The sequence below is a fragment of the Colobus angolensis genome, unplaced genomic scaffold, assembly GCF_000951035.1.
Source record: "Colobus angolensis palliatus isolate OR3802 unplaced genomic scaffold, Cang.pa_1.0 Scaffold202, whole genome shotgun sequence".
In the NCBI taxonomy this organism is placed as follows: Eukaryota; Metazoa; Chordata; class Mammalia; order Primates; family Cercopithecidae; genus Colobus; species Colobus angolensis.
The window spans coordinates 3,624,609-3,639,768 of record NW_012115178.1 but is presented as its reverse complement, the minus strand read 5'-3'; the positions used below and the strand labels follow the sequence as shown (position 1 = coordinate 3,639,768).

The window sequence follows — 15,160 nt, the reverse complement described above, 5'->3', positions numbered from 1 at the left end:
GCCAGGATGGTCTCGATCTCCTGACCTTGTGATCCGCCCGTCTCGGCCTCCCAAAGTGCTGGGATTACAGGCTTGAGCCACCGCGCCCGGCTTTTTTTGTATTTTTTTAATAGAGACGGGGTTTCCCCATGCTGGCCAGGCTGGTCTCAAACTCCTGACCTTGTGATCCGCTCGCCTCAGCCTCCCAAAGTGCTGGGATTACAAGCGTGAGCCACCGTGCCCGGCCTGTACTTTCATTTCTATCAGTTGTATAACTTTCAATAGATTACTTAATCCTCTCAGCCAGTGTTCTTCTATTCCAGGTGGTACTGCGCTACCTACTTAAGAATGTTAAGGTAAATGAGATAGTAAATATTAAAGTAATATGGGAAAAAAGCCTACAAATAAAACTTCGTGGTTGTATTATATATCTATAATAAGTTATATTAGGAGTGGTGTGGTAGTATTGATAGCAGTTTGACCTTGGAGTCTACTGAATATGTGTGTCTGATTTGAAGTCTGGAGTCAGGTTATTAACTTGGCTCTAATCCCCACTCTACCATTTGATAGTTGGTTACTTTGTGAGAGCTATTTGAGCTATTATTTTGGTTTCCTCATCTATAAACAGGAACTGATAATAGTATGAATTTCAGGATTGTTGAGAGTATTATAGAAGGGCTAAATATAAACCACTTAAATGAGCACACAGTAATTTCTAATAAATTCCTAATAAACGTTAACTTCTCATATTTAATTTTATTTAATTTATTTTTGAGACAAGGTCTTGCTCTGTCACCCAGGTTGGAGTACAGTGGTGTTATCATGGCTCACTGCAGCCTCAAACTCCTGGACTCCAGCAATACTCCAGCCTCAGCCTCCCAAGTGACTGGGACTACAGGCTTGTGGCAGTATGCCCAGTTAATTAAAACATTTTTTTTTTTAGTAGAGACAGGGTCTCATTATGTTGCCCAGGCTGATCTCAAACTCCTGGGTTGAAGTGATCCTCCCGCCTTGGCCTCCCAAAGTGCCAAGAGTACAGGCGTGAGCTACCACACCTGGCCTATTTAATTTTAAAATCAAAATTAAGTTGAAACTATGAAATTGAAGTATCTCAGCGTTTGAGTTTTTAAATGATAAAGTAATAATAATGTTTGTCTTGAAAACCTTCTTCATGTGTATATATGAAAGACATTGAAACTGTTCATAGTAAACTAATCATTAATAATATGAAGACATTTTGATTCAAAATGTTTTCCTTTGCAAGATGCCTTTCGGTTACTTCAGAATTTTTTATTAGCCAAAAATATATTTCTAAATTTTGCAACTATCCATATAAAAAGTTTTGCCTAAGTGACAATGTACATGCATTAGTTTTTGTGTGTTTTTCTTTTGCAGTGATTACCATTTATTTTTATTTTTATATTTACAGATTGAAATCAGCAAGGGATGTGGTTACCAGAACAGGCCATTCATTGGCCTTGGGGTCCCTACATAGGTATTTAGGAGGAATAAGTTCTTCTCAACACCTAAATTCTTGTATTGGAATCCTTTATACTTTGGCACAGGACGGCACTTCTCCTGATGTGCAGGTGGGTACCTCATGTGATACTTCCCTTGAAATTCATGATTTGTAGATGATGCAGATTGTGTTTATATTGAACATTAATAATTTGTGAATATGGTTTTCCCCCCATAGTAATTGCGGAAGCCATTGTTAACCTTGATGGATTTTTAAAATTAAAATCTTCTCCCACACTCAGAATGTCTGAAGTCAATTTCATTGTGTTTTTCTGAAAATGTATCTCTGTTCCATCTTAATAATAGCACTGGGCTAGAAGTGGTGGCTCACGCCCATAATCTCACACTTTAGGATGCTGAGGCAGGTGGATTGCTTGAGCTCAGGAGTTCAAGACCAGCCTGGGCAACATGGTGAAACACTATCTCTACAAAAGATACAAAAATTAGCCAGGCATGATGGTGCGTATCTGTGGTCTCAGCTACTCGGGAGGCTGAGGTGGGAGGATGGCTTGAGCTGGGGAGACAGAGGTTGCAGTAAGTCCAGATTGTGCCACTACGCTCCAGCCTAGACAACAGAGCCAGACCCTATCTCAAAAAATAATAATAATACTAAATAATAATAATAACATCTACTATTTTAAAGAACTTAATAGGTACCAGGTGTTACGATTCATTCTTCTAAGTCTCAGTAATTCTCTTAGTCCTCGTAATAATTTATTAGGGTGTATAGCCCATTATGGGGAAATAAAACTGTGGCTTAAGAAGCTAAGCAACTTGCTCACAACTGAAAAGCTAATAAATCATGGAATCAGATCAAGAACACAAGTCATGGACTCCAAACTCCTGTTCTTAACCACTCTATCATATCGTTGTACATATCTTACCCATTTCTGTCAATAAAATCATCGTTCTCCTATCTTAATAAAATATGGAATGATTTTTATTTCTCCTGTTCTTTTACTCCCCTTCTGTCATCTTATCTGTCTCCCTTATTAATGTGTGCTGAATTACTGTCATAGCCTCCTAATTCGTCACATTTTTAGTCCTTTTCTTTCCAACTCTCTCTAGATATAAGGCTAAATTCATTTTCCTAAAAGATTTTCATCTTGCCACTTCCCTGCAGAAAAGCTTGACAAAGTGCTTATCGCTTCTTGAATCAACTTTATTCCAGTCCCATCAACTGACCCCATAGATGTTTTCTGTTATTACTTCAAAGTGTTCACTTCTATAGATGATTTATCTACATGTCATTCTCATGTCTACATTTACATTATTTTCTTTTTCTCTTCTCTCCTTACATGCCTATTTGATATTCCACATCTTTTAGTCTTTTAAGATCCAGTATAACCACCATCTCATCAAGCTTTAATCCAGTTAGCTTTCCCTCTCTGAATTACCGTGTTACTACTCGCCTCCTCCACTTCATCTAGTACTTGACTGAACTGACTTACAAGGTTTCCATTTTTCACCTGTCTTTATATATAGTACTTTTTGCTTCTGTTATATTCTTCTCTCTCTTCAACAAGTCTATTCTGAATGTGCCTAGTTTTATATTGAATACCTTTTTTGTTGATTAATTCATACACTTTCCATAGCTTCCAGTGTCATTTCTGAATTTTCTTGATTGTTATCTCTCACCTAACAAATAGAAGCTCATTTTTGCAGTGTTTAAAGTACTGTAAGCTTTCTTATACATCCATTGATAAGAGGAATAAAACTTTTTCAGTTCATTTTCTGAAGAGAGAGCTTTTAATTTACTTCTTGTTATAGAACATTAAAACATATACAAAATTAGAAAGTATACTATAATGAATCTATTATACCCATCACCTAACTTCAGTGGTTATCAGTATATGGCCATTTAAACCATTGTGTGTGTGTGTGTGTGCATGCATGTGCACCTGTCATAAATGTACATATCTATGTACAAACAGTATATTATATAACCACCACCTGAAATCAAGAAACAGCCCGTTATCAATACCCCATACACACTTCTCATACTGTCTTCTAGTTAACTACTTACCCCCACCAAGGATAACCACTATCCTAATTTGCAACGGCATAAATTTGTTTTGCCTGCTTCTGTACTTTATGTAAATGGAATCATACAACATATATTCTTTTATGTCTGGCTTTCTTCACTCAACATAATGTTCAAGAGATTTGTCCATATTGTTGAATGTAATTGTAGATTTTGTTGCATCTTTTTAAAAACTTGAGTTTTCGTTCTTTCTATAGATGAAACAATAAACAGTTTTTCAACAAACTATATTTGATTCAAGCTGTTAGCTAAAGTACCAACTATTACTTGCAATTCTTAACGATGAACTATATCATTCTAAATTGGATGATTGCCTCTGAGTTGGAAGTCCTCCATTTCTCTTTCCGCATTAGTAGTAGCATACACGTTTGCTGTTACTTTATTACTTGCTTCAACAAAAGAACAACTTAATGTATTTTATGTTTCTTAGTGCTGCTGTAATGTTTTTAATTGTTTTTCTTTGTCATTACAGACCTGGGCATTACATTCTCTATCACTGATCATTGATTCTGCTGGCCCACTCTATTATGTGCATGTGGAACCTACCCTTTCTCTTATTATAATGTTGTTGTTAAATGTGCCTCCTACTCATGCTGAAGTTCACCAAAGCCTTGGTCGCTGTTTGAATGCCCTTATTACCACGTTAGGTCCAGAGCTACAAGGTGTGCATGGCTGCTTTTGTGATGTTTTACATTAAAAATAATATACATAAAAATGAATTCAGTTCGTGGTCTATATGCTTGGCACGTGATAGGTGCTGTATGTTTTGTTAAATGAATGTATAAATGCCATTCAGCCTGATTTCTCTTACCTTGAAAAGACAGAGTACAGTATTTCGACAATTACGTATCTCCTAAAGATGCCTTCCTTAACAGTTAAAATGACAGACATGAAGCAGAATCATCCAAAGAGCTCTGACCTCTCTTTAAGAAATAAATGGCTAAGTCCAATATTTCAAATATTGCAAGCTGTTCAAATTGCATAGTATTACATGATTATAATACATGAAAGTAATTCTTAATTAATACAAGCGAGGCTAAGTTTATTGGCCATTTCTAATCCCACTTTTTATGAAAATTTGGTATAACCTACTGAGAGTCTTAGGTTCCTCTTTGCCTAATAATTTGTGTTGCAATAAACTTTTCAGATTAAGAATAACTAAAGTAGGTCAGGCGCAGTGGCTCACACCTGTAACCCTAGCACTTTGGGAAGCTGAGGCAGGTGGATCACTGGAGCTCAGGAGTTCGAGACCAGCCTAGCCATCATGGTGAAACCCTGTCTGTACTAAAAGTACAAAAAATTAGCCAGGCATGGTGGTGTGCATCTGTAGTCCCAGCTACTTGGGAGGCTGAGGTAGGAGAATCACTTGAACCCGGGAAGCAGAGGTTGCTGTGAGCTAAAATGGCACCATGGCACTCTAGCCTGGGCGACAGACTGAGACTCTGTCTCAAAAAAAAGAAGAATCTAAAAACCTGTCACTTAGATTATCCCTACTTTTGTAGAAGAAATTGTAAGTCACAGATTTGTAAGCTTAAAACTGGAAGTAAATTTTAAAACCTGTAATGTATGTTTAAAGAGTAATGTTTTTATAGGCCAATTATTAAAAGCTTTCTACTTTTTATTTTAGGTAACAGTACTTCAATTTCTACCTTAAGGGCTTCCTGTCTACTGGGTTGTGCAGTAATGCAAGATAACCCAGACTGCCTTGTTCAAGCTCAGGCCATCTCTTGCCTTCAGCAGCTTCATATGTTTGCTCCACGACATGTCAACTTGTCTAGCCTGGTTAGCTGCCTCTGTGTGAGTATAAAATTGTAAACTAGTCTTAGTTTCTTTTATTTGAATCTTAGATTTATCCCAGTACACATTTTAATTATCCTCTAGACTATGTACAAAGTTATATGTTAAATACATAGCTATTTCCCCTCAGTTCTAGTCTTTTTGGGGAGTAGGGGACAGCTTTCATGTAATCAGCTCCTAAATCTCTTTTATATTGATTCATTTTTCTCCCATTAATGTTGAAATTGATATTTGGAGTATTTATTCATAAATCAATAAACATATATTGGGTGCTTATAATGTGCCATGTACTATATAAATCTGTGGGACATGCAAAACTTTATGTGGTCACCTGTCTCTTTTTTTCTTCTTTTTCATCTATTCTGAGTTATTACAAAGTTCTTTGCATCCCAGATGGAGAAATAACACTTTTCCTTAGTATTCCAGCAACATATACATCAATATTTGGCTTCTAATATTGTATCTACTGAATGTAGAAAGATAAAGGCCATCAACCAGAAGTTCCTTTGAAGTGGTTCATTGTCATTGGTTTTAAGACTTCCCCTGGCCAGGCGCAGTGGCTTACACCTGTAATCCCAGCACTTCGGGAGGCCAAGGTGGGCAGATCACCTGAGGTCAGTTTAAAACCAGCCTGGCCAACATGGCGAAACCCCGTCTCTACTCAAAATACAAAAATTAGCTGGGCGTGGTGGTGGGCGCCTGTAATCCCAGCTACTGGGGAGGCTGAGCCAGGAGAATCGCTTGAACCCAGGAGGTGGAGGTTGCAGTGAGCCGAGATCATGCCATTGGCACTCTAGCCTGGGCAACAAGAGTGAAACTCCGTCTCAGGAAAAAAAAAAAAAAGATTTACCATGTCACCAGTTTCTATCCGGACTTGCCTCAAAAATTGAGTTGCATTTGGAATTATAAATTGGCACCATTGCTTTTCAACTTTTTCTACTCCTGCAGTGTTTGTAGCACACTCCTATTAGTAACATGACTGTTGAAAATTATACAGACCTTTCATTTTCAAGCTTGAGGCAAAATATGCAGCATTTCAGAGCTTGAAAAACCTTAGAATCTTAAAAATCTGTCATATAGATTATCCCTACTTTTATAGAATGATGTTTGCATTATTAAAATCAATCTTCTCAATAAAAAGATAAACTGAAGACCGAAAAGTTAAATAACTTAAAATAACACATCTAGCTCACCTAAGTGGTGGCTAAATCTACATTGCAGGTTTCTGGACTCCTCTTTCAGTCCTCATTTCATTATTCCGTACTATCTTTGTAGATCTTATGGACAGATCTTATCTAAACTCTGCCACCTTCTAGCTGCGTGCCTTTAGGGAAGTCCCGTAATCTCTTCTAGCCTCAGCTACCTTGTCTGCAAAACATGAGGATTACACAAAATGCTGCTTGTAAAGGCACACGTCTCAGGCGTTTAATTAGTACTCAATAATGGTAGTTGCCTTTGCTGTCTTGACTTGTGTCTTCAACACACACTATATTATTATATTAATTATTGATACTGATAGTCTTATGAAACTATTTATTTATATATTTTTTAGAGGCAGAGTCTCACTTTGTCATCCAGGCTGGAGTGCGGTGGTGCAATCATAGCTCACAGTAGCCTCGAACTCCTAGGCTCAAGTGATCCTCCCCCCTCAGCCTCCCAAGTAGCTAGGACTACAGGAATGTACCGCCACACCTAGCTAATTTTTTTTCTTTTTTGTAGAGACAGGGTCTTGCTATGTTACCCAGGCTGGTCTTGAACTTCTGTTCTCAAGCCATCCTTCTGCCTCAGCCCCACAGAGTGTTGGGATTACAGGTGTGAGCCACCACGCCTAGCCCGATAAAACTTTAAAGACAATGTGACTGACTTTCTGATAGAAACTTTTGTTCCTGTATTTTTTTAGATCTGGGTCAATCATTTTAGGGAAAACAGCACTTACAGGAAAAGGATTTTACCTATACCATTCAGGGACTCTTCCCCAGGAATATTACTTTTATGTTTGAAGAGCCATTCCTAAACCAGTTATTGGAAAAATTTTTGCTCCTTTTTAAATCTTTTACTCTCCATTTAAATTTAGTGATATTACCATTTTTACTTCTTGTCTTATAGAAGATTTCCATTAATTACCTTTAAAATTTCTCCTTTACCTGATACATGATTTTTTTAATTAACTAAAGTTTATTGAGAAATGAAGAGCAAAACTAACCCATTAATTCATGATGAATAAAATCTGATCAGCTGGGCACAGTGGCTCACACCTGTAGTTCCAGGACTTTGGGAGGCCAAGGTAGAAGGATCATTTGAGCCCAGGAGTTTGAGACCAGCCTGGGGAACATGGTGAGACCTTGTCTCTACAAAAAATGTTAAGAAAATTATCTGGGAATGACGGTGTGCACCGGTAGTCCCATTACTACTTGGGAGGCTGAGGTGGGAGGATCACTTAAACCCAGGATGTTGAGGCAACGGTGAGCCATGATTGCGCCACTGCACTTCACCTTGAGCAATGGAGCAAGACACTGTCTCAAAAATATAAATAAATAAAATCTGATCAAACTTACTAAGTTTTTTCCTTTCCCAAATCAAAAAAGGGTACATAGTACTACAGGAAAAAAAATAGGCATCAAAAAAAGTTACATATGAAAAAGAACAGAGATTATTATATTATCAGACTTTTCTTTTGGGTACATTCAGAGCAAGTAAGAAAATCTGAAGTAACAGTTACAAATCATATGTTAACTCATAATACTCAAGCTGTAAAATTATTTTTTAAATACACAGTCATAGTCAAAAATTATCACTATAGTATATTAATTTAGTGTCTCAATATTTTGGTTAATAATTTATTCTGAATTTATTAGATTGAATTTATTATATTTTAGAGTATTCACCAAAGTAAGGAAATTGCATTTCATCATTAGGCAAAAATCTTACAGGAAGGAATTTTCTTCTAACTGCATGCTCTTTAACTTCCATACTGAACTTGGCCTTAGCTACACTAGCAATTCTGAATACTCTTAGTTTTAAAACTTGGCTTCTAAGAGTTAAACTATAATTAACTTCTGATGAGGTAAACCATTAACTTTACCTCTTGCTGGACACCTGTTCATGTGAATGCAATCCAGAACACTCCTCTCACACTCCTGTCTCCTTGATTGGGTTTGATACTGAAGCTTAATCAGAGATTCCAAAGAAAAACCTAAAATTAATCACATGCACGTTTTAAAATGATATATTTATGTCTTAGAGTTCTTGAGTTGACTATTTTCAAGACCTTGGCTCATCTCATTTTGTTGGAAAATAAAGTATTTGTGGCAAATTTTTAAGCTGAAGCTAAGCCAATTTGAATGATAACTATCAACATTTATATTTTAATGCTTAGCTGACTGTTGTCAAAGTCATCCTAATATTTATCTTTTGGTTTTGTCATGACTGGTGTGTCATTTGTTTTTGTGCAGGAGATCTTGTTGGATAATTCTGTGTTGGTAGGTCCCTGACCCGTGATTCCTAACTTTTTTTGAGTTTTGCGGTGCTGTTTCTTTGTGTCATTTTTTTGGTTGTAGATGTTTGTTTTCCTCTGCATCTCTTTGTTTAAGTGAACCATTAATGCTAAGTCCAGTATGTGTAGCATGTTTCGTGGTGTTTATTTGATACCAATATAAGCAAATCCTTCCTAACCTTCTCCAGCTGGTGCGCTCACTCCTTGCACTAAATTTGGTCTCCTTTTTATTTAGTATATTCATTTCAGAAAATAATTGTAGTTACAGTTTTATTTAATTTCTGTATTTTGCCTGCTTTGTTTGTGCCTTAAGCCACTGTATTCCTCTTCCCAATATAAATGCTGGAGAATGACATGGAGACATTAAGCCTCAAATTTTACTTTGTGTGATAGCCTTCAATCTTTTTTCTACCAAACAAGTAAAGGTACTTCTAAGCATGCTTTTTCTAAAAAATGTTTGACTAGCCTGAATAAATGCTGCACCTGCTTTGTATTTATATGCTTGTAAAACTCCAGTTGAAATAACTAGTAGATTTATTAACTTTTCTTTAAAATTGTCTTGTAAAGTGCTTTTTTGGTCATTGTTGTTAAATACAACAGTAATCTTGGGAATGAATAAATGTAATCTTTTTATATTTTAACTTCTCTGTTATCCTAACCTGCTAACAATATAGTTTCTAAACATGGGATTACATTATACCTTGAGACTTTTCTATGAATGGCATTCCTCTCTGTCCACTTTTGGGTTCATAATACAGCTTGAAGGTATAACAGAACATCCTTATAAAGCTGTTCCTGCACTCTATCCTGGGTAACAGAGTGATACCCTGTCTCAAAAAAAAAAAGGCCGCTCAGTGATAGATGCACAAATTTGTTCTGTTTCTTGGCTTCTGATAAAATGTAGAATTTGGCTCTCTTTGCATGTGTTTCTTCTTGTATATTCTTTTTTCGTTTTTTGAGACAGTTTCATTCTGTCATCCAGGCTGGAGTGCGGTGGTACAATCTCGGCTCACTACAACTTCTGCCTCCCAGGTTCAAGCGATTCTCCTGCCTCAGCCTCCCCAGTAGCTGGGACTACAGGTGTGTGCCACCATGCCTGGCTAATTTTTGTATTACTAGTAGAGACAGGGCTTGAGCATGTTGGCCAGGCTGGTCTCAAACTCCTGACCTCAAGTGATCCACCTGCCTCAGTGTGAGCCCTCAGTGTGAGCCATCATGCCCAGCCCAGGCTGGAGTGCAGAGGCATGATCTCGGCTCACTGAGACCTCCACCTCCGAGGTTCAAGCAATTCTCCTGCCTCAGCCTCCCGAGTAGTGGGGATTACAGGCACCTGCCACCATGCCCAGCTAATTTTTTTGTATTTTTTAGCAGAGACAGGGTTTCACCATGTTGGCCAGGCTGGTTTTGAACTCCTGACCTCAAGTGATCCGCCCACCTTGGCCTCCCAAAGTGCTAGCGTTACAGATGTGAGCCACCACACCTGACACTCTTCTTATATATTCTTAATAGCTCCTACTACCTACCTTTTATTTCCTCCCAAAATTTAGCCTCTGCTCTTTACAAAACTTCACCTACTTCAGTCCTTTTTTCCCACATATGCCATATCTAAAGATCACTATAGAATTATGCCATTATTTCTCAAATTTTGCTTTGAAGATCACTACCATAATATACATGTTTATTTTGTAGACCATACCAAACTGATCTTTACTTTCATAGTTAGCACAAAATTTAAAATCTCAACTTTATTTCATGTATGAAATCACTAAGAATTTTTATCCATTAACCTTCAACTTGTAACTGAAGTATATTACCAGTCTTATTTGCCATGGGTAGATACAGCCTATTGATACTTACATGACATCTGTAAGATGTGTACATATATGTATTCTATTAATACATAAATATGTATTGATATATATAAATTTGGTATTCTGTAGTGCTTGTCTCTAGAGAGCATTTTTGGTGAATGTTTTCTGCCTTTATTTGAAAATGCATTTACTTTATATGTTGTCTGATTAAAATATTATTAAGAGACTACACTAATAATAACTAACATATGCTATTTGGCAGGTACTGTGGTAAGCACTTTGCATGTTACTTTGTGTTAATGTCACAATAGCCCTGAGAGATGCAGTAGTGTTACAAATGAGGAAACTGAGGCACTCTAGAGGAGTTAAATAATTTGCCCATGGTCACACAGGTAGTAAGTGATAGATCTAGGACTCAAATTGAGACATTTTGACTCTAGAACCTCCATTTTAACCAGTATGCTGTATTGCCTGTATGGATTTGTATAAATTTCTGCTTAGAGAATGATAAAACATTATAATATAGCTGCATGAACACAAATGTATGAACTGCAACGAAATCCTTTCCATTGTAGTTCTTTTTTTCTCTTAAAACTCTGTTTACTCGTATAAATTCTGCCTTCTGACACTGCCAAAAGACTTTTGCTTAGATTTATGAATAATCCATAATCTAGTACACATATTACCTATTAAGCTGTTTCTAAGTTATATCATCAGAAATATATTCTAGAATAGTTTCAAGAAGTTCCTATGTATTTATAAATTGTGTCCAGCCCACTGATGGGCTGGACAGAATCAGGAAGGGGTCCAGTGAATATCTATTAGGCTCACTGAGTGCCAGCAAGAATTTTAGCTCTGTCATTCCTTAAATGGTATTTTTCAGGTGAATCTTTATAGCCCCTACTTGTTACTGAGAAGAGCAGTATTGGCTTGCTTACGTCAGCTTGTACAAAGAGAAGCAGCTGAAGTTTCAGAACATGCTGTTATGCTTGCTAAGGATAGCAGAGAAGAGTTAACTCCAGGTAATTCTCTTGATCAAGATTATGTCCAGCTCCAATGATTATTTTTATTTTAAATTTTCCATATATACATGAGTTTTGAAACAGTTTAAAAGTTAATGTGTCTTAAACCTGCTACAAGAAAGAATTGCTAACATTTATTCCAACCAGTGATGTTACTGGTTTAGAGCAGTGGTTCTCAAACTGGTTTTCAAACCAGCAGTGTATACCTCACCTGGGAACTTGTTAGAAATGCAGATTGGGACCCATCCCAGACCTACTGAACCAGAAATCTGGGAGTATTACCTGGCAATCTGTATTTTTGAATCCATATTTTTACAGTCCCTGTGTTAGTGTAGCTGTGTGCCACATAATGGCATTTTGGTCAACAACAGACTGCATATACAACAGTGGTCCCATAAGATTATAATACCATATCTTTTTTTTCTATGTTTTGATACACAAATGCTTACCATTGTGTTATAATTGCCTATAGTATCCAGTACAGTAAGTTGTTCTACAGGTTTGTAGCCTATGAGTAATAGGCTATGCCATATAGCCTATGTGTGTGTAGTCTGTACCATCTAGGTTTGGGTAAGTACATTCTATGATGTTCACACGACAATGAAATTGCTTAACAACACATTCTTCAGAACGTAATCCTATTAAGCCATGCATGACTCTACTAAAGTTTGAGAGCCACTGATCTAGAGCAAGTTTTTTCACAGCAGTCAAATGAAATGTCATTAGCCCTTAAATAATTTATCACACATGCCTCTGTTTGCCACAGAATCTCACTTTCATAAAATTTATTATAGTTACGTCTGCTACAAGTTAAAGAGTTTTTAATGCCCCTTCTTTTACATTTTAGAGCTGAATTAAAGGATTTCTTAACCAGTAGGATTTAAGTGTATATCACTTCATTTTAAAACTATGATATGAATAACCTGAATTTGCATATGAATTCAAAGAAACTACTAACCTACAAAAATAGTAATAATAGGCCAGGCGTGGTGGCTCACACCTGTAATCTTAAGCACTTTGTGAGGCCAAGGCGAGAGGACTGTCTTAGGTCAGGAGTTCAAAAACAGTCTGGGGCCAGACACACTGGCTCATGCTTGTAATCTCAGCACTTTGGGAGGCCAAGATAGGAAGACAGCTTGAGGCCAGGAGTTCAAGACCAGCCTGGTCAACATAGTGAGACCTCATCTCTATTTTTAAATATATATATGTATTTTATACATATGTATATATATTTTATATATGTGTGTGTGTGTGTATATATATATATATATAAAAACAACACCCTGGGCAACATGGCATGACCCCATCTCTACAAAAGAAATTTTAAATTAGCCAGGTGTGGTGGTACACATCTGTAGTCCCAGCTACTAATTAATCAGAAGGCTGAGAGAAGAGAATTGCTTGAGCCCAGGAGTTTGAGGTTGCTGTGAGTTATTATGCCACCACACTGCAGCCAGCCTCGGTAACAGATCAAAACATTGACTCCAAAAAAAACAGTAATTATCTTACACTCTAGCCAGTCGCAGTTGCTCACGCTTGTAATCCCAGTACTTCGGGAGGCCAAGGTGGGCAGATCACCTGAGGTCAGGAGTTCAAGACCAGCCTGGCCAACATGGCGAAACCGCGTCTCTACTAAAAATATAAAAAATTAGCTGTGTGTGGCGGCATGCGCCTGTATTCCCAGCTACTTGAGAGGCTGGGGCACAAGAATTGGTTGAACCCAGGAGGGGGAGGTTGTGGTGGGCCGAAATTGCACCACTGCACTCCAGCCTGGGCACCAGAGTGAGACTCTGTCTGAAAGAAAAATAATCATTTGTGTATATAGTTTTCAAAGTACTGTCATACTTTTAGAAAGTAATAAACTTCACAGAGCTTTTCAGTATCTTAAGTTTTTAGATCCATAATATATTTTACTGTCAATGATCTATGTTCTTTAAGTAACAGCATTATTCTTACATTAAAATGTTTAGGGAACTGAGCCAGTTGTGGTGGCGTGTACTTGTAGTCCCAGCTTCCTTAGAGGCTGAGGTGAGAAGATCACTTTAGCCCGGGAGTTCAAGACCAGCCTGAGCAACAAAGTGAGACCTTGTCTCTAACAAAAACAAAAACAAATTTTTTGCTTCAACTTACATAAATCAGCATGGCTGGGCTGCTATACAGGCATACCTATACACAATACCTAGTATTGTGGGTTTGGTTCCAGACCCTGCAATTAAAGCAAGTCAGGAATTTTTTGGTTTTCCAGTGCATATCAGAATTATGTTTGTACTATACTGTAGTCTGCTAAATGTGAAATAGCATTATGGCTAAAAAAGCTATGTACATACCTTAATTTAAAAATTCTTTATTACTAAAAAATGCTAACCATCATCTGAGCCTTCAGTGAGTCATAATATTTTTGCTGGTAGAGGGTCTTGCCTCAGTGTTGATGGCTGCTTAATCAGGGTGGCGGTTGCTAAAGGTTTGGAGTGGCTGTGGCAATTTTGGCAATTTCTTTCTTTTTTTTTTTTTTTTCAGACAGAGTATTGGTCTGTCTCCCAGGCAAGAGTGCAGTGACGCCATCTCGGCCCAGTGCAAGCTCTGCCTCCGGGTTTCTGCCATTCTCCTGCCTCAGCCTCCTGAGTAGCTGGGACTACAGGCGCCCACCACCACACCCGGCTAATTTTTTGTATTTTTAGTAGAGACGGGGTTTCACCATGTTAGCCAGGATGGTCTCGATCTCCTGACCTTGTGATCCACTCGCCTCGGCCTCCCAAAGTGCTGGGACTACAGGCATGAGCCACCACGCCCAGCCGGCAGTTTCTTAAAATAAGACAGCAATGAAGTTTGCCATATTCATTGACTTCCTTTCATGAAAGATTACTCTATAACATGCAATGCTTTTTGATAGCATTTTACTTAGAGTAGAACTTTGAAAACTGGAATTAATTCTCTCAAACCTGCTACCACTTTATCAACTAAATTCACGTAATATTCTGAATCCTTTGTTGTAATTTCAACAGTGTTCACAGCATCTTCACCAGGAATAGATTCCATCTCCAAAAACCATCTAGAATGATGAATCCTTTCCAGAGGTTTTCAGTTACTTTGCCCAGATCCATCTGTCTGTGGCAGCTGTAGCCTTACAATGTATTTTTTAAATAAGACAACTTGAAAGTCAAAATGACTCCTTAATCTGCAGAATGGATATTGTGTTAACCGGCATGACAACGTTTATCTCCTTGTACCTCTCCATGAGAGCTCTTGGATGACTAGGCACATTATCAGTGAGCAGAAATATTTTGAAAATAATCTTTTTTTTTTTTTTTCTAAGCAGTAGGTCTTAACAGTAGACTTAAAATATTCAGTAAACTGCGTTGTAAACAGATATGCTATCATCCAGGCTAGATTTGGCATAATTCTTTTTTTTTTTTTTTTTTTTTTTTGAGACAGGGTCTGTCTGTTGCCCTGGCTAGAGTGCAGTGGCACCACCTGGGCTCACTGCAGCCTCTACTTT

The 15,160-nt window shown here is 37.6% G+C and overlaps 1 protein-coding gene across 2 annotated transcripts in view; it reads left to right on the top strand.

Moving 5' to 3' along the window:
* HEATR5A (HEAT repeat containing 5A) overlaps positions 1-15,160 on the top strand; it is a 126,163-nt gene that overhangs the window by 72,888 nt on the left and 38,115 nt on the right. For both annotated transcript variants that reach the window (XM_011941862.1, XM_011941863.1), the window contains exons 19-22: positions 1,409-1,568; positions 4,014-4,203; positions 5,169-5,338; positions 11,526-11,664. In XM_011941862.1, coding sequence (XP_011797252.1) covers positions 1,409-1,568; positions 4,014-4,203; positions 5,169-5,338; positions 11,526-11,664 — 659 coding nt within the window. The remainder of the gene's footprint in view (positions 1-1,408; positions 1,569-4,013; positions 4,204-5,168; positions 5,339-11,525; positions 11,665-15,160) is intronic.